Here is a 27500-nt window from a genome sequence, read left to right on the forward strand (position 1 = left end):
CAGCAGAACCAGAGGATCAGGGTGCATGAGCAGGGAGCCAACCTGACCACATGACTCCTTTCTGGGACAGCTAGAGGGAGAGACCGCCTAGGGCTGGTGGAGCTAGAGACTAGATGTGTGTTCTCATATAGAAATTGCATGACTACATGCCTATGCTGTGACATGTACAGTTTTTTAAACCTTTATTTGATATTTCTACATGTATCTTATTGCTGTTACAATGTCTTGTTTCTAATGAGAGTATTTCAGTTTTTTCCTCGTTACTCAAGACAGTTGTGTCTGTGTTTACTGTTTAGTCAAGTTTTATAAACTGCCTTTTGTCATTTCAAGAACTTCCTGTTTCTGGTTTTCTTCTTCTCATTGGAGGCTGTGTGGCTGGATTTAATCTAACTGGTTTTGATAAAAGAAGAAGAATTGAACTGACATGTTTGTAGCTGTTGTGAGAGTTGAGTTGGGGTATCTGGAGTCTAACTGACATGTTTGTAGCTGTTGTGAGAGTTGAGTTGGGGTATCTGGAGTCTAACTGACATGTTTGTAGCTGTTGTGAGAGTTTAGTTGGGGTATCTGGAGTCTATTGGAAAGCAAGCGGGCACAGAGATGTGTAGTTTCAGGAGAACGTATGCTATCTGTGTCTCTGCCATGCACCTCTATTTAGATTTTTAGGGAGAGTATGGTCGTTCACCTGATGACCGGGGTCAGCCTGCAGGCGCCCGTCCCGCCACAAGGAGTCGCTAGAGTGCGATGAGCCAAGTAAAGCCCCCACTGGCCAACCCAGATGATTAACCCAGATGGCTAACCCAGATGGCTAACCCAGATGACTAACCCAGATGACTAACCCAGATGGCCAACCCAGATGACTAACCCAGATGGCCAACCCAGATGACTAACCCAGATGACTAACCCAGGTGACTAACCCAGATGGCCAACCCAGATGACTAACCCAGATGACTAACCCAGATGACTAACCCAGATGACTAACCCAGATGACTAACCCAGATGACTAACCCAGATGACTAACCCAGATGACTAACCCAGATGACCAACCCAGATGACTAACCCAGATGTCTAACTCAGATGACTAACCCAGATGACCAACCCAGATGACTAACCCAGATGGCCAACCCAGATGGCCAACCCAGATGACTAACCCAGGTGGCCAACCCAGATGATTAACCCAGATGACTAACCCAGATGGCCAACCCAGATTATTAACCCAGATGGCCCTGTGCCAATTGTGCGCCGCCCTATGAAACTCCCGATCACGGCCGGTTGTGATACAGCCCGGGATCGACCCCGGGTCTGTAGTGACGCCTCTAGCACTGCGGTGCCTTAGACCCCTGCGCCACACGTGAGGCCCTAGTCTGAACATGTTAAGAGAAGTGCAGCCTGTCCTCTCAACATATACAGTAACAGAGTACCTGGAACTCTTGGTGAAGTGATACAGAGTGACTGATAGTCTAGGTGAAGGGATACAGAGTGACTGAAAGTCTAGGTGAAGGGATACAGAGTGACTGAAAGTCTACCTTTGGTGAAGTGATACAGAGTAACTGAAAGTCTTGGTGAAGGGATACAGAGTGACTGAAAGTCTTGGTGAAGGGATACAGAGTAACTGAAAGTCTACCTTTGGTGAAGTGATACAGAGTGACTGATAGTCTTGGTGAAGGGATACAGAGTGACTGATAGTCTTGGTGAAGGGATACAGAGTGACTGATAGTCTTGGTGAAGGGATACAGAGTGACTGATAGTCTTGGTGAAGGGATACAGAGTGACTGATAGTCTTGGTGAAGGGATACAGAGTGACTGAAAGTCTTGGTGAAGTGATACAGAGTAACTGATAGTCTTGGTGAAGGGATACAGAGTGACTGATAGTCTTGGTGAAGGGATACAGAGTGACTGATAGTCTTGGTGAAGTGATACAGTGTAACTGAAAGTCTTGGTGAAGTGATACAGAGTAACTGGGTCACACTGGTATAAAGAGATCGGGAGACAGGCGCAGGAATGCGTAATAGGGGTTTTTATTTCCCAAATTACAGCGTGCCGTGTAAAGGCACGGGGACGAAGACCAAACAAACACATACAGCATACAAAACACAGGGTAGAAACCCAAACAAAAGAGTGAGGAGTACCTCGAATAAATACACAATCGCACAATGATTATCACACGGGACGAGACCCGCAAACATCTGCACAATATAAGCGACATGAAAGCCAAAACAACACAGCACAGGTACTCACACGAACCAACGGACATTGGGACAATAATGGACCGGACAACGGTGAAGAAAGGGCACACCTACAGTATCCAATTACTAATGCATGGGAATAGGGACCAGGTGTGTAATGACAGATCCAGAGGGATCCGTGACGAACTGAAAGTCTTGGTGAAGGGATACAGAGTGACTGAAAGTCTAGGTGAAGGGATACAGAGTGACTGATAGTCTTGGTGAAGGGATACAGAGTGACTGAAAGTCTTGGTGAAGTGATACAGAGTGACCGATAGTCTTGGTGAAGGGATACAGTGACCGATAGTCTAGGTGAAGGGATACAGAGTGACTGATAGTCTTGGTGAAGGGATACAGAGTAACTGATAGTCTTGGTGAAGGGATACAGAGTGACTGAAACTCTAGGTGAAGGGATACAGAGTGACTGATACTCTTGGTGAAGGGATACAGAGTGACTGAAAGTCTTGGTGAAGTGATACAGAGTGACCGATAGTCTTGGTGAAGGGATACAGTGACCGATAGTCTAGGTGAAGGGATACAGAGTGACTGAAAGTCTTGGTGAAGTGATACAGAGTGACCGATAGTCTTGGTGAAGGGATACAGTGACCGATAGTCTAGGTGAAGGGATACAGAGTGACTGAAAGTCTTGGTGAAGTGATACAGAGTGACTGAAAGTCTTGGTGAAGGGATACAGTGACCGATAGTCTAGGTGAAGGGATACAGAGTGACTGAAAGTCTTGGTGAAGGGATACAGAGTGACTGAAAGTCTAGCTTTGGGTAAGTGCATAAACACGGGACAATTTGGTATTTATTAGGATCCCCATTAGCTGCTGCAAAAGCATCAGCTGCTCTTCCTGGGGTCCTTCTGAAACATGACAGAGGACAGAACATTATTAGTCAAGGTCTGAAATACAGACATATAAAACACATAGCCTACAATGATGAGGTTATCACTTCAGAATGATGAGGTTATCACTTCAGAATGATGAGGTTATCACTTCAGAATGATGAGGTTATCACTTCAGAATGATGAGGTTATCACTTCAGAATGATGAGGTTATCACTTCAGAATGATGAGGTTATCACTTCAGAATATAGAAAACTTTTGGAAAATACTTCTGTAAACTTTGGGATAGGAGTGCTGCAGTCTAACTTGATAATGAACATGACAAGGACAACCTTAAATGCGGAGTATTCACAATTACTTAAGAGCAGTGTAACCTATTCTCTTTCATTCTCTATTCTCCCCCGCTCCGCTTACCTCCCCCCTCTCGCCTCTCTCCTCTCTCCTCTTTCCATCTTCTGACTTCCCTTCCTTCCCTTCCCTTCCCTTCCCTTCCCTTCCCTTCCCTTCCCTTCCCTTCCCTTCCCTTCCCTTCCCTTCCCTTCCTTCCCTTCCCTTCCCTTCCCTTCCCTTCCCTTCCCTTCCCTTCCCTTCCCTTCCCTTCCCTTCCCTTCCCTTCCCTTCCCTTCCCTTCCCTTCCCCTTCCCTTCCCTTCCCCTCCCCTCCCCTCCCCTCCCTTCCCTTCCCTTCCCTTCCCCCTCCCCCCTCCCCTCCCCTCCCTCCCCTCCCCTCCCTCCCCCAGCCTTCCCCCTACAGTTGCCAGAACCAGGCCTTCCCGTCACCTGTCCGTTGTTCTGGACTGAGTTCGAAGGTCACTGCTACCGTTTTTTCCCTCTGAACCGTACCTGGGCCGAGGCTGACCTGTACTGTGCTGAATTCTCCAACGGTCTCAAGTCTGCCAAACTCACCTCCGTACACAGGTGAGAGGGATACCTGTCCATATACACACACAAAGGTCCACACACTGCCACACTACAGGTGAGAGGATACACACACACACGCACGCACACACACACACACACGCACACCGCACACACACACACATACACACACTCACACAACGCACACACACACAGACACACACACATACAAACCGCACACACACACACACACACACACACACACACACACACACACACACACACACACACACACACACACACACACACACACACACACACACACACACACACACACACACAGACACCTCTCTCTAACTCTAACCATCCCTTGTCTGAGTTCTCAGCTGGGAGGAGAATGTGTTCGTCTACGATCTCGTCAACAGCCGTATCCCAGGGATACCAACAGACATATGGATCGGCCTTCACGACAGGAGACAGGTAAGCACTGAGGGTTCAAACATTCCAGGATCTTTCCCAGAATTCCCTCCCAATTCCCGGAGTCTTCTGGGTAGTTTTCCAGAAACCCTATTAAGCACCACTGCCTGGATAATCACTACCTCATATGTTGTCAACAAACACACTGTACTTGTCTTTTAAGGTAATGTACTCTGGGGTTGACATCTGCAGCAGTTATCGTGAATTCAATCTCTGCAGATGTCTCCTCAGATGTAATACAAAGAATCTTCCAACTAGGATTTATGGTGCCAGTTAAACGTTTGGACACACCGACTCATTCAAGGGTTTTTCTTTATTTTTATTATTTTCTACATTGTAGAATAATAGTGAAGACATCAAAACTATGAAATAACACATATGGAATCATGTAGTAACCAAAAATGTGTTAAACAAATTAAAACTGAGTTTAGATTTTAGATTCTTCAAAGTAGCCACCCTTTGCCTTGATGACAGCTTTTCACACTCTTGGCATTCTCTCAACCAGCTTCATCTGGAAGGATTTTCCCAGAGTCTTGAAGGAGTTCCCACATATGCTGAGCACTTGTTGGCTGCTTTTCCTTCACTCTGCAGTCCAACTCATCCCAAACCATCTCAATTGGGTTGAGGTCAGGTGATTGTGGTGGCCAGGTCATCTGATGCAGCACTCCATCACTCTCCTTCTTGGTAAAATAGCCCTTACACAGCCTGGAGGTGTGTTGGGTCATTTTCCTGTTGAAAATTAAATGATAGCCTCACTAAGCGCAAACCAGATGGGATGGCGTATTGCTGCAGAATGCTGTGGTAGCCATGCTGGTTAAGTGTGCCTTGAATTCTATATAAATCAAAGACAGTGTCACCAGCAAAGCACCCACACACCATCACACCTCCTCCTCCATGCTTCACATTGGGAACCACGCATGCGCAGATCATCCGTTCACCTACTCTGCGTCTCACAAAGACACGGCGGTTGGAACCAAAAATATGGACTTGGTCTTTTACCAAATAGGGCTATTTTCTGTATACCACCCCTACCTTGTCACAACACAACCAATTGGCTGAAAGAAGGAAAGAAATTCCACAAATTTACTTTTAACAAGGCACATCTGTTAATTGAAATGCATTCCAGGTGACTACCTCATGAAGCTGGTTGAGAGAGAATGCCAAGAGTGTACAAAGCTGTCATCAAGGCAAAGGGTGGCTACTTTGAAGAATCTCAAATATAAAATATATTTAGATTTGTTTAACACTTTCTTGGTTACTACATGATTCCATATGTGTTATTTCATAGTGTTTATGTCTTAACTATTATTCTACAATGTAGAAAATAGTAAAACAAATTTAAAACCTGTGTTGAAAATGCTGTGCCTTCTTCTCGGCACTAGAATAGATTTAGGAAGCTATAGAAATGCATGTATTAATGTTTACATTCAATTTGGACACTTTCATTATTTTACAGGCATCTTAATGCATACTGTTGAAGTACATTATGTGTACATAAAAATGTAAAATTAAAAAATATATTTTAAAAAACATTTTCGTTAAAGTAAACATTTTATAGATTACTATTACATCTACCCAGCAAACCAAAATTGTTTTTGTGAAAGTTCCCAGAACATTCGTTAGTTTGCGGCAAATGTTCTCATAAGACAAAAACTATCCAGTTGTGCTAATGATAAGACAATGTTTGTGTAAAACGTTTGTCAGATGTTTCCAGAACGTTCCCACTCACATTAAGTTGTGTCAGTGTGTTCTAAAACATTATTACATCATCTGGAAACCTCATGAGAACGTTTGGGGAATTCTTCTGTGGTGATTGTTACATCATCTGGAAACCTCATGAGAACCTTTGGGGAATTCTTCTGTGGTGATTGTTACATCATCTGGAAACCTCATGAGAACCTTTGGGGAATTCTTCTGTGGTGATTGTTACAGATGTTGTGAATAAAGTTTTAGTGAACGTTCGAACATTCCAATGAGATTTCAGTTCAAATTGTTTTCTGAATAATTATTTTAATGTTTTTGGGACGTTATAATCCTAATGTTAGATAAAACCCCAACTAGAAATGAATGGAAATCTAAGCTATTGTTCTAGGAACGTTCCCAGTTTGCTGGATATGCTAATAGATCCCAGAGGGTTTACTTCTAACAGTACCAACAACTAGAACAGGTCATGGTAGAAATAGTTTTAGTTACTTAGCTCCGTGGCCCTGGAATTCTCTCCTGAACATTTTGAAATTTGATGATCTAGTTTCGTCGGTGGAGTTTAAACACTTGATCGATGTCTATATCATAGAGTGTAATTGTCTTTAGGCAAGCTGTTTTTAGTCAAGACTTTCGTGTTTTTTAACGTAAAATGTAATTGTTGTACTGTATGTGTGGTTATAGTTTTGTTTAATGTCGTGTTAGTGTATGTAAATTGTTTTGTCTGAAACGTTGTTCCCCCTGCTGCTATTGGACCAGGTCTCTCTTGGAAAAGAGATGTTATCTCAATGAGAAAAACCTGTATAAATAAAGGTCAAATAAAAACTAAATGAAAGCAACAGGAGCCTGTCAGTCCAGCTCTATAGGAAGCCAGTCTGACGTAGATATTTCACTCTAGAACTGAAAGCAACAGGAGCCTGTCAGTCCAGCTCTATAGGAAGCCAGCCAGTCTGACGTAGATATTTCAGTCTCTAGAACTGAAAGCAACAGGAGCCTGTCAGTCCAGCTCTATAGGAAGCCAGTCTGACGTAGATATTTCACTCTAGAACTGAAAGCAACAGGAGCCTGTCAGTCCAGCTCTATAGGAAGCCAGTCTGACGTAGATATTTCACTCTAGAACTGAAACCAACAGGAGCCTGTCAGTCCAGCTCTATAGGAAGCCAGTCTGACGTAGATATTTCACTCTAGAACTGAAAGGCTGGTTCATTAACACACTGCTGGTAAACCCACTACAGAGTCACCAAGCCATCACCTCCAGAGATAGAGAACCTAGACTGGGCCTACGTCCCAAATGGCACCCCTTATTCCTATAGTAGTCTACTGTTGATCAGAGGAGAGCTAGTCTCTGGTCAAATGTAATGCACTACGAAGGGAACAGGAAGCCATTTAGGATCGAACCCCAGGTTTGTTTGGTTTAGCCAGGGTTGGTGTTGATTATCACTAATGGGGCGGCAGGTTAGCCTAGTGGTTAGAGTGTAGAGGTGGCAGGGTAGCCTAGTGGTTACAGCGTTGGACTAGTAACCGGAAGGTAATAATGGTAGGATGCAGCCCAGGTTTGTTTGGTTCAGCCAGGGTTGGTGTTGATTATCACTGATGGGGCGGCAGGGTGGCCTAGTGGTTAGAGCGTTGGGTCTTAACTGACTTGCCTAGCTTAAATAAAGGTAATAATGTTAGGATGCAGCCCCAGGTTTGTTTGGTTTAGCCAGGGTTGGTGTTGATTATCACTAATGGGGCGGCAGGGTAGCCTAGTGGTTAGAGCGTTGGACTAGTAACCGGAAGGTTGCAAGTTCAAATCCCTGAGCTGAACAGGCAGTTATCCCACTGTTCCTAGGCCTCCATTGTAAATAAGAATTTGTTCTTAGTTAAATAAAGGTAATAATGCAGCCCAGGTTTGTTTGGTTTAGCCAGGGTTGGTGTTGATTATCACTGATGTGATCCAGTATATCTGTTGCCGGAACTCACTACAGAGTGGTTTTATTGGACCAGGGGTATAAGTTCCCTCTTTATGAATAGATCTAGGATCAGTTTACACTTCCCCTATCCTAACCTTAACCGTTAGGGTTGTAAAACACTAAGCTGTCCCCAGATCAGTGGTGTTTGTAACTACTAGTACAACTCTCATGGGAAACAGCTAACAGGACATATCTGACGTGCAAACCTCTTATTAACTTTCCAAACGGGGCTAAAATGAGGTCCCAGTTGAGAGTCAGACTCAGAGTTTAGGTAACGGTCAGTTTTAGGTTTTAGCTAAACTTCCCTTTTCATTAAAGCAGTCTGCCCAGGTTGTTACATGTACCATGTCATACTATTCCTGACTGTAGGAGGGCACTCTGGAGTGGACCGACGGCAGTAACTATGGATACAGCTACTGGGATGGCAACCAGCCTGACGACGGCATACACCGCATCCCCGAAGAGGAAGACTGTGTCGAGATCTGGTACAGGCAGAACAGCGGTGAGACACACACACAGGCAGTCAATAATGCATACACACACAGGCAGTCAATAATGCATACACACAAACAGGCAGTCAATAATGCATACACACAAACAGGCAGTCAATAAGCATAAACACACACAGGCAGTCAATAATGCATACACACACACAGGCAGTCAATAATGCATACACACACAGGCAGTTAATAATGCATACACACAAACAGGCAGTCAATAATGCATAAACACACAGGCAGTCAATAATGCATACACACAAACAGGCAGTCAATAATGCACACACACACAACACACAAACAGGCAGTCAATAAGTCACAGGCAGTCAATAATGCATAAACACACAAACAGGCAGTCAATAATGCATACACACAAACAGGCAGTCAATAATGCATAAACACACACAGGCAGTCAATAATGCATACACACACACAGGCAGTCAATAAGCATAAACACAAACAGGCAGTCAATAATGCATAAACACACACAGGCAGTCAATAATGCATACACACACACACAGGCAGTCAATAATGCATACACACACACAGGCAGTCAATAAGCATAAACACAAACAGGCAGTCAATAATGCATAAACACACACAGGCAGTCAATAATGCATACACACACACAGGCAGTCAATAAGCATAAACACAAACAGGCAGTCAATAATGCATAAACACACACAGGCAGTCAATAAGCATAAACACAAACAGGCAGTCAATAATGCATAAACACACACAGGCAGTCAATAATGCATACACACACAGGCAGTCAATAATGCATACACACAGTGTATTACCCAATAAAACATGATTAAGACAGGGGATGACCTACAGGTTCATGATTGAGCCAGGGGATGACCTACAGGTTCATGATTGAGCCAGGGGATGACCTACAGGTTCATGATTGAGCCAGGGGATGACCTAAAGATTATTGATTGAGCCAGGGGATGATCTAAAGGTTCATGATTGAGCCAGGGGATGACCTAAAGATTATTGATTGAGCCAGGGGATGATCTAAAGGTTCATGATTGAGCCAGGGGATGACCTACAGGTTTCATGATTGAGCCAGGGGATGACCTACAGGTTCATGATTGAGCCAGGGGATGACCTAAAGGTTCATGATTTGAGCCAGGGGATGATCTAAAGGTTCATGATTGAGCCAGGGGATGACCTACAGGTTCATGATTGAGCCAGGGGACGACCTACAGGTTCATGATTGAGCCAGGGGACGATCTAAAGGTTCCTGATTGAGCCAGGGGATGATCTAAAGGTTCATGATTGAGCCAGGGGACGATCTAAAGGTTCATGATTGAGCCAGGGGACGACCTAAAGGTTCTTAATTGGTTGTTTCGGATGTGTTTCTCTGAGTTTCTGTCCAAGTATGTGTCCCCGCTGACACACACACACACACACACACACACACACACACACACACACACACACACACACACACACACACACACACACACACACACACACACACACACACACACACACACACACACACACACACACACACACACACACACACACACACACAATCATATGCATAGTGGGGACACACACTAGTAAAGAAACTCAGAGAAACAGGCCTGGCCATTTCAGAGCCTTTATGCCAGAACCCCCATCAGGCCTTGCTGTTATACCAGGCATCTATAACCAGTTGAGGCTGAATCCCTCTCAGGTCTCCCTTGTTGGGTAATAAACTGTGTGCATCATTAGGACAACTGGGTGCCAGAACAGACACCTGTGTAATGAGTCACACACACACACACACACACACACACACACACACACACACACACACACACACACACACACACACACACACACACACACACACACACACACACACACACACACACACACACACACACACACACACACACACACACACGTCCGTAGCTGATGAGTCAGTCAATGTAGTGTTGTTTTTGTTTCTAACAGCGCTGTGTGTGTGTGTGTGTGTGTGTGTGTGTGTGTGTGTGTGTGTGTGTGTGTGTGTTTCTGACAGCGCTGAGGTCCTGGAATGATAACAGCTGTGACAAAGCCTTTCCCTTCGTGTGCAAGATCCCCACAGTGGACAACTAGACCTCTGGGGTCCAGCACTAACTAACACACACACACACACACACACACACACACACACACACACACACACACACACACACACACACACACACACACACTTTCACTGTTGTTCACTCACTCACACTCCCTTCATTGCTGCTCACCCCTTGTTCTCATCTCCCTCAACCCTCCCTTTCTTCTTCTTCCCTCAACCCTTCCCCTCACCCCTCAACCCCCTCTCTTCATCTCCTCCCTCAACCCTTCCTCTCTTCCCTCTCCTCCTTCATTCCTTCCTCTCTTCATCTCCTACCTCAACTCTCCCTTTCTTCTTCTCCTCCCTCAACCCTCCCTTTCTTCTTCTCCTCCCTCAACCCTTCCTCTCTTCATCTCCTCCTTCCTCCCTCCCTTTCTTCTTCTCCTCCCTCAACCCTTCCTCTCTTCATCTCCTCCCTCAACCCTTCCTCTCTTCATCTCCTCCCTCAACCCTCCCTCCCTTCCCTCTCCTCCCTCAGTCCTCCCTCTCTTCTTCTCCTCCCTCCCCCCCTCCTTCTCTTCTTCTCCTACCTCCCTCCTCCCTCTCTTCTTCTCCTACCTCCCCCTCCCCTCTCTTCTTCTCCTCCCTCAACCCTCCATCTCTTCCCTCTCCTCCCTCATTCCTCCCTCTCTTCTTCTTCTCCTCCCTCATTCCTCCCTCTCTTCTTCTTCTCCTCCCTCATTCCTCCCTCTCTTCTTCTTCTCCTCCCTCATTCCTCCCCTCTTCTTCTTCTTCTCCTCCCTCATTCCTCCCCTCTTCTTCTTCTCCTCCCTCCCCCTCCCTCTCTTCTTCTCCTCCCTCCCTCCCTCCCTCCCTCCCTCCCTCCCTCCCTCCCTCCCTCCCTCCCTCCCTCCCTCCCTCCCTCCCTCCCTCCCTCCCTCCCTCAACCCTCCCTCTCTTCTTCTCCTCCCTCCTCATCTTCTCCCCCTCCCTCCCTCCCCCTCCCTCCCTCCCTCCCTCCCTCCCTCCCTCCCTCCCTCCCTCCCTCCCTCCCCCTCCCTCCCTCCCCCTCCCTCCCATAGTATAATGCACTAGGTATTGAATAGGGTGCCATTCACGACATCACACACACAGAGGAATACATGGGACTCATCATGTGAAGGCCAGTCATCAACCATCCTTCCTTCCTTCCTTCCTTCCTTCCTTCCTTCCTTCCTTCCTTCCTTTCTTCCTTTCTTCCTTTCTTCCTTCCCTCCATCCCTCATCCTTCATCCCTCATCCTTCCTTCCTTCCTTCCCTCCATCTCTCCTTCCATCCATCCTTCCTTCCTTCCATCCATCCCTCCTTTCTTCCATCCATCCCCTCCTTCCTTCCCTCAATCCATTCTTCCTTTCCTCGATCCCTCCTTTGCTTTTCTCTTCAAAAATGAGGTATCTGTTAGAAGTTGGACTGCCGGTGTCTCAGCAGTCTGCTTTCTGTTCTGAAGCAGCCGGTCCCTCAGCAGTCTGCTTTCTGTTCTGAAGCAGCCGGTCCTTCAGCAGTCTGCATCCTGTTCTGAAGCAGCCCGGTCCTTCAGCAGTCTGCGTTCTGTTCTGAAGCAGCCCGGTCCTTCAGCAGTCTGCATTCAGCAGTCTGCATTCTGTTCTGAAGCAGCAGCAGTCTGCATTCTGTTCTCCTTCGCAGCAGTCTGCATTCTGTTCTGAAGCAGCCCGGTCCTTCAGCAGTCTGCGTTCTGTTCTGTGTTCCTTCTCACCTCTTCACCCTGCAGCCCTGTTACCACTAAGATACTTTGATGTTTGGTCAACTCTCAAATGGTACCCTATTCCCTATGTAGGGCACACCTTTATGACAGAGCTCTATGTGACTCAGGTCAACAGTAGTGTACTGTAAAAGGAACTAGTGTGCTATTTGAGACAGTTGTTGTTGATGTGTGAACGTCTACATGTACTGCTGTACTGTCATGTAGGTGATCGAGGACCAATCATCAATACTTTGATCAATACATTTAATACATTTAATAAGAAAAACAGACTGTGTGTCACGTTCTGACCTTTATTTCCTTTGTTTTGTATTTAGTTAGTATGGTCAGGGCGTGAGTTGGGGTGGGCAGTCTATGTTTGTTTTTCTATAATTTGGGTATTTCTATGTTTCGGCCTAGTATGGTTCTCAATCAGAGGCAGGTGTCATTAGTTGTCTCTGATTGAGAATCATACTTAGGTAGCCTGGGTTGCACTGTTTGTCTGTGGGTGATTGTCCATGTTGATGGCTTGTTTCAGCACAGTTTGCATTTAGCTTCACGGTTGTTATTTCGTTGATTGTTTTTGTATAGTGTTTCAGTGTTCAGTGTTTTCTGTATTAAAATGAATGATGAACACAAACCACGCCGCATTTTGGTCCTCCGATCCATCTCGCCTCTCCTCTTCAGATGAAGAGGAGGACGACCATGACACTGTGGTTGTTTTGTGTCTTGACTGTTGAGTTCCTTCTCCATCACACGCTCAGCCTGAACGACAACACATTGGTAAATAACCTTATTCTAGGGAAGCTATAGAACCACTAGGTAGTTACAGTACATCGGACTTACCACGCTTCTATTTTACAAGTATGTACCAAAAAGACAAGAACACACGGATCTTTACCTGCACCTCGTTAGTTAATTAAACTGAGCAGGTACACTAAAGAAAGAGTGGTAAGTAAGAACAGCTAGTTAGAGCAGTAGTTATATAACCCACCACTGTAGTTACTAGTCATGTAGTGTAGAAGAGACCAGGACAGTAGTTATATAACCTACCACTGTAGTTACTATGAAGAGACCAGGACAGTAGTTATATAACCTACCACTGTAGTTACTATGAAGAGACCAGGACAGTAGTTATATAACCTACCACTGTAGTTACTATGAAGAGACCAGGACAGTAGTTATATAACCTACCACTGTAGTTACTATGAAGAGACCAGGACAGTAGTTATATAACCCACCACTGTAGTTACTATGAAGAGACCAGGACAGTAGTTATAAACCTACCACTGTAGTTACTTGAAGAGACCAGGACAGTAGTTATATAACCTACCACTGTAGTTACTATGAAGAGACCAGGACAGTAGTTATATAACCCACCACTGTAGTTACTATGAAGAGACCAGGACAGTAGTTATATAACCTTGTAGTTACTATGAAGAGACCAGGACAGTAGTTATATAACCTACCACTGTAGTTACTATGAAGAGACCAGGACAGTAGTTATATAACCTACCAGTAGTTACTATGAAGAGACCAGGACAGTAGTTATATAACCCACCACTGTAGTTACTATGAAGAGACCAGGACAGTAGTTATATAACCTACCACTGTAGTTACTATGAAGAGACCAGGACAGTAGTTATATAACCTACCACTGTAGTTACTATGAAGAGACCAGGACAGTAGTTATATAACCCACCACTGTAGTTACTATGAAGAGACCAGGACAGTAGTTATATAACCTACCACTGTAGTTACTATGAAGAGACCAGGACAGTAGTTATATAACCTACCACTGTAGTTACTATGAAGAGACCAGGACAGTAGTTATATAACCCACCACTGTAGTTACTATGAAGAGACCAGGACAGTAGTTATATAACCTACCACTGTAGTTACTATGAAGAGACCAGGACAGTAGTTATATAACCTACCACTGTAGTTACTATGAAGAGACCAGGACAGTAGTTATATAACCTACCACTGTAGTTACTATGAAGAGACCAGGACAGTAGTTATATAACCCACCACTGTAGTTACTATGAAGAGACCAGGACAGTAGTTATATAACCTACCACTGTAGTTACTATGAAGAGACCAGGACAGTAGTTATATAACCCACCACTGTAGTTACTATGAAGAGACCAGGACAGTAGTTATATAACCTACCACTGTAGTTACTATGAAGAGACCAGGACAGTAGTTATATAACCTACCACTGTAGTTACTATGTTGACCAGGACAGTGTTATATAACCTACCACTGTAGTTACATCTGACCAGGACAGTAGTTATATTACCACTGTAGTTACTATGAAGAGACCAGGACAGTAGTTATATAACCTACCACTGTAGTTACTATGAAGAGACCAGGGTAGTTATATAACCTACCACTGTAGTTACTATGAAGAGACCAGATAGTAGTTATATTTGTAGTTACTATGAAGAGACCAGGACAACAGTTATATGGAAACACCACTGTAGTTACTATGAAGAGACCAGGACAGTAGTTATATAACTACCACTGTAGTTACTATGAAGAGACCAGGACAGTAGTTAACAACCTACCACTGGTAGCAGAAGAGACCAGGACAGTAGTCATGTTAGTACTATGAAGAGGTTCCCAGTAGTTATATAACCTACCACTGTAGCTATGAAGGACCAGGACAGTAGTTATATAACCTACCACTGTAGTTACTATGAAGAGACCAGGACAGTAGTTATATAACCTACCACTGTGTACTATGAAGAGACCAGGACAGTAGTTATATAACCTACCACTGTAGTTACTATGAAGAGACCAGGACAGTAGTTATATAACCTACCACTGTAGTTACTATGAAGAGACCAGGACAGTAGTTATATAACCTACCACTGTAGTACTATGAAGAGACCAGGACAGTAGTTATATAACCTACCACTGTAGTTACTATGAAGAGACCAGGACAGTTATATAACCTACCACTGTAGTTACTATGAAGAGACCAGGACACTGGTAGTTACTATGAAGAGACCAGGACAGTAGTTATATAACCTACCACTGTAGTTACTATGAAGAGACCAGGACAGTACATATAACCACCACTGTAGTTACTATGAAGAGACCACAGTACATAACCTACCACACACATGAAGAGACCAGGACACATAACCTACCACAGTTACTATGAAGAGACCACACCACAGTTGAGTGGACACACACTGTAGTTACTGAAGGACAGTAGTTATATAACCTACCACTGTAGTTACTATGAAGAGACCAGGACAGTAGTTATATATCCTACCACTGTAGTTACTATGAAGAGACCAGGACAGTAGTTATATAACCTACCACTGTAGTTACTATGAAGACACACAGGACAGTAGTTATATAACCACCACAGTTACTATGAACACAGGACAGTAGTTATATAACCTACCACTGTAGTTACTATGAAGAGACCAGGACAGTAGTTATATAACCTGGTGTTTATGAAGAGACCAGGACAGTAGTTAATAACCCACCACTGTGTTACTATGAAGAGACCAGGACAGTAGTTATATAACCTACCACTGTACTGAAGAGACCAGGACAGTGGTGGAATGAAGAGACCAGGACAGTAGTATATAACCTCTGGTTACTATGAAGAGACCAGGACAGTAGTTATATAACCTACCACTGGTTACTATGAAGAGACCAGGACAGTAGTTATATAACCTGGTAGTTACTATGAAGAGTCTGGGTAGTTATATAACCTACCACTGTAGTTACTATGAAGAGACCAGGACAGTAGTTATATAACCTACCACTGGGAGTGGAAGATACCAGGACTTTATAAGTGTAGTGAGGCTGGGAGTGGTAAAAACCCCATTGGGCTCTGGGAAATGTAGGACTACAAAGGAATAGAGGGCTATTTGGGAAGCAGCAGGTTATGTGTTGTCTTGGAAGGGGGAGGTGGGTCAGCCTAAGAGGTAGTACACATTGGCAGTGACCTGGAAGGTGTGAGGCTGAGGGAGCAGGGGATTAAAGAGGTTTGAACTGGCAACTCCACCTTTAGATGGTGGGAGGGGCAGAAAAAGTGTGGTGTTGAGTGTCTGGGAGCTGGTTCCCAGTGAGGTCTGTGGGAGAGCCATGTCGGCTCTCCCTGTGGGTGTGTGTGCATGTCAGGGTCTGTGTCCCTCCCCTCCTCTGTGGTGCATTCCTCTCCAACCAAAACAACCGGAATGTTCACACACACACACACACACACACACACACACACACACACACACACACACACACACACACACACACACACACACACACACACACACACACACACACACACACACACACACACACACACACACACACACACACACTATATGGTCATGTTGTGTGTGACCCATAGCTGTTAGCCCATGGAGAGGTTAAGCTGATCATGTTCCTACACACACACACACACCGCACACACACACACACACACACAGGTGGAAGATATACATCTGGGAGTGGTGGATGGTCATGTTGTGTGTGACCCATAGCTGTTAGCCCATGGAGAGGTTAAGCTGATCATGTTCCTACACACACACACACACACACACACACACAGGTCACACACACACACACACACACACACACACAGGCACACACACACACACCGCACACACACACACACACGCACACACTGATTCATCATTACACAACCATTGAGCTTTATTTGGTGTTTTATTGATGCGAAACAACAACATTGATATGGAAACATCACAAAGGTCTGGGAGTGGTGGAAGAGATCTGGGAGTGGTGGAAGAGGTCTGGGAGTGGTGGAAGAGATCTGGGAGTAGTGGAAGAGGTCTGGGAGTGGTGGAAGAGGTCTGGGAGTAGTGGAAGAGGTCTGGGAGTGGTGGAAGAGGTCTGGGAGTAGTGGAAGAGGTCTGGGAGTGGTGGAAGAGGTCTGGGAGTGGTGGAAGAGGTCTGGGAGTGGTGGAAGAGGTAAGGTCTGGGAGTGGTGGAAGAGATCTGGGAGTAGTGGATGAGGTCTGGGAGTAGTGGAAGAGGTCTGGGAGTAGTGGAAGAGGTCTGGGAGTAGTGGAAGAGGTCTGGGAGTGGTGGAAGAGGTCTGGGAGTGGTGGAAGAGGTCTGGGAGTGGTGGAAGAGGTAAGGTCTGGGAGTGGTGGAAGAGGTCTGGGAGTGGTGGAAGGTCTGGGAGTGGTGGAAGAGGTAAGGTCTGGGAGTGGTGGAAGAGGTCTGGGAGTGGTGGAAGAGGTAAGGTCTGGGAGTGGTGGAAGAGGCCTGGGAGTGGTGGAAGAGGTAAGGTCTGGGAGTGGTGGAAGAGGTCTGGGAGTGGTGGAAGAGATCTGGGAGTGGTGGAAGAGGTAAGGTCTGGGAGTGGTGGAAGAGGTCTGGGAGTGGTGGAAGAGGTCTGGGAGTGGTGGAAGAGGTCTGGGAGTGGTGGAAGAGGTCTGGGAGTGGTGGAAGAGGTAAGGTCTGGGAGTGGTGGAAGAGGTAAGGGCTGGGAGTGGTGGAATAGGTATGGGAGTGGTGGAATAGGTCTGGGAGTGGTGGAATAGGTCTGGGAGTGGTGGAAGAGGTCAGGTCTGGGAGTGGTGGAAGAGGTCTGGGAGTGGTGGAAGAGGTCAGGTCTGGGAGTGGTGGAAGAGGTCTGGGAGTGGTGGAAGAGATCTGGGAGTGGTGGAATAGGTAAGGTCTGGGAGTGGTGGAGGAGGTCTGGGAGTGGTGGAAGAGGTCAGGTCTGGGAGTGGTGGAAGAGGTCTGGGAGTGGTGGAATAGGTCTGGGAGTGGTGGAAGAGGTCAGGTCTGGGAGTGGTGGAGGTCAGGTCTGGGAGTGGTGGAAGAGGTCTGGGAGTGGTGGAAGAGGTCTGGGAGTGGTGGAAGAGGTCAGGTCTGGGAGTGGTGGAGGAGGTCTGGAGTGGTGGAATAGATCTGGGAGTGGTGGAATAGGTAAGGTCTGGGAGTGGTGGAGGAGGTCGGGGGAGAGGTGGAAGAGGTCTGGGAGTGGTGGAGGAGGTCTGGGAGAGGTGGAGAGGTCTGGGAGAGGTGGAAGGAGGTCGGGGAGAGGTGGAAGAGGTAAGGTCTGGGAGAGGTGGAGGAGGTCGGGGAGAGGTGGAAGAGGTCTGGGGAGAGGTGGAGGTAGGGGAGAGGTGGAAGAGGTCAGGGGAGAGGTGGAGGAGGTCTGGGAGAGGTGGAAGAGGTCTGGGAGAGGTGGAGGAGGTCGGGGAGAGGTGGAAGGAGGTCTGGGAGAGGTGGAGGAGGTGGGGGAGAGGTGGGAGGTCTGGGAGAGGTGGAAGGAGGTCTGGGAGAGGTGGAGGAGGTCGGGGAGAGGTGGAGGAGGTCGGGGAGAGGTGGGAGGTCGGGGAGAGGTGGAGGAGGTCTGGGAGAGGTGGAGGAGGTCAGGTCTGGGAGAGGTGGAGGAGGTCGGGGAGAGGTGGAGGAGGTAGGGGAGAGGTGGAGGAGGTGGGGAGAGGTGGAAGAGGTCTGGGAGAGGTGGAGAGGTCGGGGGAGGTGGAGGAGGTGGGGAGAGGTGGAGGAGGTCTGGGAGAGGTGGAGGAGGTCGGGGAGAGGTGGAGGAGGTCGGGGAGAGGTGGAGGAGGTCGGGGAGAGGTGGAAGAGGTCGGGGAGAGGTGGAGGAGGTCGGGGAGAGGTGGAGGAGGTCTGGGGAGGTGGAGGAGGTCTGGGGGAGAGGTGGAATAGTCTGGGAGAGGTGGAGGAGGTCGGGGAGAGGTGGAAGAGGTCTGGGAGAGGTGGAATAGGTAAGGTCTGGGAGAGGTGGAGGAGGTCTGGGGGGAGAGGTGGTGGAAGGAGGTCTGGGAGAGGTGGAGGAGGTCGGGGAGAGGTGGAAGAGGTCGGGGAGAGGTGGAGGAGGTCGGGGAGAGGTGGAGGAGGTCGGGGAGAGGTGGAGGAGGTCGGGGAGAGGTGGAGGAGGTCGGGGAGAGGTGGAGGAGGTCGGGGAGAGGTGGAAGAGGTCAGGTCTGGAAGAGGTCGGTAACCGTGTGTATGTCTATGTACATCATACTATTAACAAACATCCAGTCTTTAAACATCCACTGTGCCAGGACTTCCACTACAAGACAGAGCTGTACAGCTACGAGAGATTCATAAGTCAGACAGTAAACACAGGAACTATTGCTTTGGGTCAGACACAGCGACATTGTAACTATAATGACCAGGGGCTGTATTTACATCAAGTCTCTCAGAGTAAGAACGCTGTTCTGGTAATCAGGTCCCCATGTCCTGTCCAAATCATCTCATTCGTTGATATTTAAAAGAGCAAACTTATCTCAGATCAGCACGCACTTCCACTCTGAGATGTTTGATACGTGGACACGGCCCCAGACGTCCATCTTCAACAACAAAACAATAAACATTTCCTCTTGACAGCGATTGTACCATCAGATTATAAGTGTTTATACTCAATGAAACAGATGAGTCAAACTAACACATAGAGACACACGTAGTACCAAAACAGACAGCAAATATCACCGGTTCCAGATGGAGAAACACTGACGTTCACACAGACTGGCAGACCACAACACATCACGTCTGTCCCAAATGACACCCTATTCCCTATATAGTGCACTACGTTTGACCAGAGACCTATGGGCCCTATTCCCTATGTAGTGCACTACGTTTGACCAGAGACCTATGGGCCCTATTCCCTATGTAGTGCACTACGTTTGACCTGAGACCTATGGGCCCTATTCCCTATGTAGTGCACTATGTTTGACCAGAGACCTATGGGCCCTATTCCCTATGTAGTGCACTACGTTTGACCAGAGACCTATGGGCCCTATTCCCTATGTAGTGCACTACGTTTGACCAGAGACCTATGGGCCCTATTCCCTATATAGTGCCCTACGTTTGACCAGAGACCTATGGGCCGTATTCCCCATATAGTGCACTACGTTTGACCAGAGGCCTATAGGGTACACTTTCTTGGGAATAGGGTGCTATTTAGGACATATTAAACACCAGTAAGAACTCTGTAGTGAAGTACTGTTGACAGAGGGTCCCTCTATAGTGCAGTACTGTTGACAGAGGGTCCCTCTATAGTTACATTTGGACTAAAACCCTACGTGCCATGATTGTGCACTACATAGGTTCCACTTGGGAGATGCAGTCTGTGTTTATAGTGACTGAGCTGAAGGAGGAGGAGGAGAAAGCTCAGTAAAATCACTACTTGTTTGGTTCTAGATTAAAGCTGTGAAACGTAGAGGTAAAAACATGTTTAAAAACCCGTTTTTAAAAGTTTGACGATACACAATCTGTTCTTCTCGTTCGGCTCGACTCTTTTCTTTTGTACAATACCTAACGACATCATCTAACGACATCATCTAACGACATCATCTAACTACGTTATCTAACTACGTTATCTAACTGCATCATCTAACTACGTTATCTAACTACGTCATCTAACTACGTTATCTAACTACATCATCTAACTACGTTATCTAACTACATCATCTAACTACATCATCTAACTACATCATCTAACTATGTTATCTAACTATGTTATCTAACTACGTCATCTAACTACGTCATCTAACTACGTTATCTAACTACGTTATCTAACTACGTTATCTAACTACATCATCTAACTACGTTATCTAACTACATTATCTAACTACGTTATCTAACTACATCATCTAACTACGTTATCTAACTACATCATCTAACTACGTTATCTAACTACATTATCTAACTACATTATCTAACTACATCATCTAACTACCTCATCTAACTACGTTATCTAACTACATCATCTAACTATCATCTAACTACATCATCTAACTACGTTATCTAACTACATCATCTAACTACATCATCTAACTACATCATCTAACTACATCATCTAACTACATCATCTAACTACATCATCTAACTACGTTATCATCGTTCAGACAACACCCTCCAGGGGGCAGTAAATCACCAACCTTGTCTTTATACCTGCTCAGACAACACCCTCCATTGGGCAGTAAATCACCAACCTTGTCTTTATACCTGTTCAGACAACACCCTCCAGGGGGCAGTAAATCACCAACCTTGTCTTTATACCTGTTCAGACAACTCCCTCCAGGGGGCAGTAAATCACCAACCTTGTCTTTATACCTGTTCAGACAACACCCTCCAGGGGGCAGTAAATCACCAACCTTGTCTTTATACCTGTTCAGACAACACCCTCCAGGGGGCAGTAAATCACCAACCTTGTCTTTATACCTGTTCAGACAACACCCTCCAGGGGGCAGTAAATCACCAACCTTGTCTTTATACCTGTTCAGACAACACCCTCCAGGGGGCAGTAAATCACCAACCTTGTCTTTATACCTGTTCAGACAACACCCTCCAGGGGGCAGTAAATCACCAACCTTGTCTTTATACCTGTTCAGACAACACCCTCCATTGGGCAGTAAATCACCAACCTTGTCTTTATACCTGTTCAGACAACACCCTCCAGGGGGCAGTAAATCACCAACCTTGTCTTTATACCTGCTCAGACAACACCCTCCATTGGGCAGTAAATCACCAACCTTGTCTTTATACCTGTTCAGACAACACCCTCCAGGGGGCAGTAAATCACCAACCTTGTCTTTATAAATGTTCAGACAACACCCTCCAGGGGGCAGTAAATCACCAACCCTGTCTTTATACCTGTTCAGACAACACCCTCCAGGGGGCAGTAAATCACCAACCTTGTCTTTATACCTGTTCACACAACACCCCCCAGGGGGCAGTAAATCACCAACCTTGTCTTTATACCTGCTCAGACAACACCCTCCATGGGGCAGTACGCACCCTTTCAGTTTGTTCACTGACTCATAGAAAAAGTAGTAGTAGAAACTACTCTAAAATGGAGAAAGCCCTCAGTGGCGCTGCCCATGCTGTCACAGTAGCCATTATGTAACAGATGTGAAGATGAGCCCTCTATCCAACTCTATGATTTCCACAGACAAGTAAAGTTTGGATCCACTTCCAACTATTTCAAACCACTGATTATCAGCAACCGTTAGTTAGTCAACCACTTCAGAGAACATCAACATTTTTTTTATCAGTTAATGGCTGCATCCCAAATCAAAATATAGCACCCTGTTACCTAAATAGTGCCCTACTTTTGACCAGGGCCCAGTAGTGTACTGTGTACGGAATAGGGTGTCATTTGGGACACACTCACCAATGTGTTGTCAGTTGAACACTGTGAAGAGTAGAGGCATGGTCTCAACCTAGGGACTCAGTCCACTGTACCTGTGTTAGCACCAGTCTGTCAGCACTGAGGCACTACAGCCATGCTAGCACCACAGGCACCTGGTAACCTAAAACAGCTGGGTTAGGGCACCTGGTAACCTAAAACAGCTGGGTTAGGGCACCTGGTAACCTTAAACAGCTGGGTTAGGGCACCTGGTAACCTTAAACAGCTGGATTAGGGCACCTGGTAACATTAAACAGCTGGGTTAGGACACCTGGTAACCTTAAACAGCTGGGTTAGAACACCTGGTAACCTTAAACAGCTGGGTTAGAACACCTGGTAACCTTAAACAGCTGGGTTAGGACACCTGGTAACCCAGTCAGGTTATAAGGGCACCTGGTAACCCAGTCAGGTTATAAGGGCACCTGGTAACCCAGTCAGCAGCAGAAGGTAATCCAGTCAGCAGCAGAAGGTTAAGGAATGATGGCGATGATAAGGGGAACGATCTCCTCTCCTGTCTGATCGTATCAATGGGAAAAAGATGAAGCCCAGAGGGTAACTAGCCAGGGATAGTCAGTCTGTCTATTCCCTATGTAGAGCATTACATTTGACCAGGGCCCATAGGGAGGAGGGGCCCATAGGGAGGAGGGGCCCATAGGGAGGAGAGGCCCATAGGGAGGAGGGGCCATAGGGAGGAGGGGGCCCATAGGGAGGAGGGGCCCATAGGGAGGAGAGGCCCATAGGGAGGAGGGGCCATAGGGAGGAGAGGGGCCCATAGGGAGGAGGGGCCCATAGGGAGGTGGGGCCCATAGGGAGGTGGGGCCCATAGGGAGGTGGGGCCCATAGGGAGGGGGGCCATAGGGAGGAGGGGCCCATAGGGAGGAGGGGCCCATAGGGAGGAGGGGCCCATAGGGAGGTGGGGCCCATAGGGAGGAGGGGCCCATAGGGAGGAGGGGCCCATAGGGAGGAGGGGCCCATAGGGAGGAGGGGCCCATAGTCTAAAGTAGTGCATTATATAGGGAATAGGGTGCCATTGGGGACACAGACTCTGTCTCTGGTAACACTGCTAGGAGGCTGGGAGGTCAGTCAGGAAGGTGAGGGGGAAGAGAGGCAGCAATTTTGGAGAGCTGAGGACGGTTCATCTTGTTGGCAGGGCCTGATTAATGCAGGGCCTGATTAATGCAGGGCCTGATTAATGCAGGGCCTGATTAATGCAGGGCCTGATTAACGCAGGGCCTGATTAATGCAGGGCCTGATTAATGCAGGGCCTGATTAATGCAGGGCCTGATTAATGCAGGGCTTGATTAATGCAGGGGCTGAAGCCCTGAGGCCCTTGAGACCGAGAAAAATAGAAATGTATATATATATACATATATATATATATATATACAGACCCTATATATATATATATTATTTTTTACTGGAACCTCCAACCATAGGCCTGGGGCCCGGGGCTGAGACAAATATATATTTTTACAGTTAAATAACGTCTTTACTATTAGGCTCATAAAAAATGTTGAGCCCCTGCCTATGATTCCTTAATTCGGCCCTGCTGGTGGCCTTGACCCTGACCTCTGTCTCCCCTTCCTTCTCTCCCTCTCTCTCTGTGTCCCTCTCTCTTCTCTCTCTGTGTCCCTCTCTCTTCTCTCTCTGTGTCTCTCTCTCTCTCTGTGTCTCTGTGTCTCTCTGTGTCCTCTCTTCTCTCTCTGTGTCCCTCTCTCTTCTCTCTCTGTGTCTCTCTCTCTTCTCTCCCTGTGTCCCTCTCCCTGTGTCTCTATCTCTCTCTCTCTCTCTCTCTCTCTCTCATCCTCTAACACCCTTTTCTCACCTCCCTGACATCAAACCCCGACCTCTAACCTCTAACTCCTGACCCCCTTTCATCTTCCTCTTTCCTACTGTGTACCTCAACACTTTGAGCTTAAACCTCTCCTCCTGACCTCTGACCCCTAACCTCTAACTCCTGATCCCTCTCCAGCTCTATCATGTGACCTCCAGCGAGGCGGGGGAGACGCGGTCACACTCTGCCCGTGACCGCAGGCTGTGCCACTGTTCCACCGGAGTTCTCTGGCTGGCCAACAGGTGGCGCCAGTGGGAGGTCTCAGGGGGACCCGTGGAGAACTGGCCAATCACGATCCTCCCCACAAAATCATTACTGCTCTTCATGTTGTGTCCGTACACTTGAGGGAGGGAGGAGAGGGTAGAGAGGGGAGGAGGTAGGGGAGAGAGGAGGGAGGGGGAGACAGGGGAGGAGGTAGGGGAGAGAGGAGGGAGGAGGGGGAGAAGGGAGGAGGTAGGGGAGAGAGGGGGAGAGAGGGGAGGAGGTAGGGGAGAGAGGGGAGGAGGTAGGGGGAGAGGGGAAGGTAGGGGAGGAGGTAGGGGAGAGAGGAGAGAGGGGAGGAGGTAGGGGGAGAGAGGAGAGAGGAGAGGAGGTAGGGGAGAGAAGAGGGAGGGGGAGAGAGGGGAGAGGGGAGAGAGGAGGGAGGGAGGGGGGGGAGAGGGGAGAGAGAGGGAGGAGGTAGGGGAGAGAGGAGAGAGGGGGAGAGAGGGGGAGAGGAGAGGTGTGGGTTAGTTGGTTAGTTGCATATACAGTTTGAAAGAAATCTGCATGTATCAGACATTATCCTCAGAAAGACATTATCCTACACATCATCCTCAGAAAGACATTATCCTACACATCCTCCTCAGAAAGACATTATTGTACACATCATCCTCAGAAAGACATTATTCCACACATCCTCCTCAGAAAGACATTATCCTACACATCATCCTCAGAAAGACATGATCCTACACATCATTCTCAGAAAGACATGATCCTACACATCATCCTCAGAAAGAAATGATCCTACACATCATCCTCAGAAAGACATGATCCTACACAATCATCCTCAGAAAGACAGTATCCTACACATCATCCTCAGAAAGACAGTATCCTAGACATCATCCTCAGAAAGACATTATCCTACACATCATCCTCAGAAAGACATGATCCTACAAATCATCCTCAGAAAGACATTATCATACACATCATCCTCAGAAAGACAGTATCCTACACATCATCCTCAGAAAGACAGTATCCTACACATCATCCTCAGAAAGACATTATCCTACACATCATCCTCAGAAAGACATGATCCTACACATCATCCTCAGAAAGACATGATCCTACACATCATCCTCAGAAAGACAGTATCCTACACATCATCCTCAGAAAGACATTATCCTACACATCATCCTCAGAAAGACATGATCCTACACATCATCCTCAGAAAGAAATGATCCTACACATCATCCTCAGAAAGACAGTATCCTACACATCATCCTCAGAAAGACATTATCCTACACATCATCCTCAGAAAGACATTATCCTACACATCATCCTCAGAAAGACATGATCCTACACAATCATCCTCAGAAAGACAGTATCCTACACATCATCCTCAGAAAGACATTATCCTACACATCATCCTCAGAAAGACATTATCCTACACATCATCCTCAGAAAGACATTATCCTACACATCATCCTCGGAAATACATTATCCTACACATCATCCTCGGAAATACATTATCCTACACATCATCCTCAGAAATACATTATCCTACACATCATCCTCAGAAAGACATTATGAACATGAACATGTCAAAATACAACTTCTGCTGAGCAATCTTGTTGGTAGACTAATATGACATGGACTGGTCCTAAGGCAACACACACACACACACACACACATTGGTACATTGTAATATTGGTGTATGGTGGTATTATACAGGTGTACTGGTGTACACACACACACACACACACACACACACACACACACACACACACACACACACACACACACACACACACACACACACACACACACACACACACACACTCTACACATTGGTACATTGTAATATTGGTGTATGGTGGTATTATACAGGTGTACTGGTGTAATAATGTTATATAATGTATTGTTTTATCTTTTGTGTAATATAATATAATATAATGTAATGTAATGTAACTGCCTTAATGTGTTTGGACCCCAGGAAGAGTAGCTGCTGCCTTGACAGGAACTAATGGGGATCCATAATAAACCCCAGGAAGAGTAGCTGCTGCCTTGGCAGGAACTAATGGGGATCCATAATAAACCCCAGGAAGAGTAGGGAAGAGTAGCTGCTGCCTTGGCAGGAACTAATGGGGATCCTTAATAAACCCCAGGAAGAGTAGCTGCTGCCTTGACAGAAACTAATGGGGATCCATAATAAACCCCAGGAAGAGTAGCTGCTGCCTTGACAGGAACTAATGGGGATCCTTAATAAACCCCAGGAAGAGTAGCTGCTGCCTTGACAGGAACTAATGGGGATCCATAATAATCCTCAGGAAGAGTACTGCTGCTATGACAGGAACTAATGGGGATCCATAATAAACTCCAGAAAGAGTAGCTGCTGCCTTGACAGGAACTAATGGGGATCCATAATAAACCCCAGGAAGAGTACTGCTGCTATGACAGGAACTAATGGGGATCCATAATAAACTCCAGAAAGAGTAGCTGCTGTCTTGACAGGAACTAATGGGGATCCATAATAAACTCCAGGAAGAGTAGCTGCTGCCTTTGACAGAAACTAATGAGGATCCATAATAAACCCCAGGAAGTGTAGCTGCAGACAGTGGAACACAGACAGTGGAACACAGACAGCGGAACACAGACCATGGAACACAGACCATGGAACACAGACAGTGGAACACAGACAGCGGAACACAGACAGCGGAACACAGACCGTGGAACACAGACCATGGAACACAGACAGTGGAACACAGACAGCGGAACACAGACAGCGGAACACAGACCGTGGAACACAGACAGACGGAACACAGACAGCGGAACACAGACCGTGGAACACAGACAGTGGAACACAGACAGCGGAACACAGACCGTGGAACACAGACAGCGGAACACAGACAGCGGAACACAGACAGCGGAACACAGACCGTGGAACACAGACAGCGGAACACAGACA

At 46.7% G+C, this 27500-nt stretch overlaps 2 protein-coding genes across 2 annotated transcripts in view; one reads left to right on the forward strand and one right to left on the reverse strand.

The window, feature by feature from the left end:
• The window catches only part of clec19a (C-type lectin domain containing 19A), a 13339-nt gene extending 2600 nt beyond the window's left edge, over positions 1–10739 (forward strand). Inside the window, exons 2-5 of the mRNA XM_042314753.1 lie at positions 3809–3986; positions 4313–4406; positions 8426–8558; positions 10571–10739. Coding sequence (XP_042170687.1) covers positions 3809–3986; positions 4313–4406; positions 8426–8558; positions 10571–10647 — 482 coding nt within the window. The 3' untranslated portion in view covers positions 10648–10739. The remainder of the gene's footprint in view (positions 1–3808; positions 3987–4312; positions 4407–8425; positions 8559–10570) is intronic.
• A 6274-nt stretch (positions 10740–17013) lies between these two features.
• On the reverse strand, positions 17014–24481 carry LOC121844530 (leucine-rich repeat extensin-like protein 5). Its single transcript, XM_042314751.1, has 3 exons — positions 24442–24481; positions 17592–18091; positions 17014–17483 (listed from the first exon to the last, which is right to left on the reverse strand). The coding sequence occupies exons 1-3, from the start codon at positions 24479–24481 to the stop codon at positions 17064–17066; spliced, it is 960 nt and encodes a 319-aa protein (XP_042170685.1). The 3' UTR covers positions 17014–17063.
• Positions 24482–27500: the final 3019 nt, after the last annotated feature.

The sequence above is a fragment of the Oncorhynchus tshawytscha genome, unplaced genomic scaffold (assembly GCF_018296145.1).
Source record: "Oncorhynchus tshawytscha isolate Ot180627B unplaced genomic scaffold, Otsh_v2.0 Un_contig_1722_pilon_pilon, whole genome shotgun sequence".
In the NCBI taxonomy this organism is placed as follows: domain Eukaryota; kingdom Metazoa; phylum Chordata; class Actinopteri; order Salmoniformes; family Salmonidae; genus Oncorhynchus; species Oncorhynchus tshawytscha.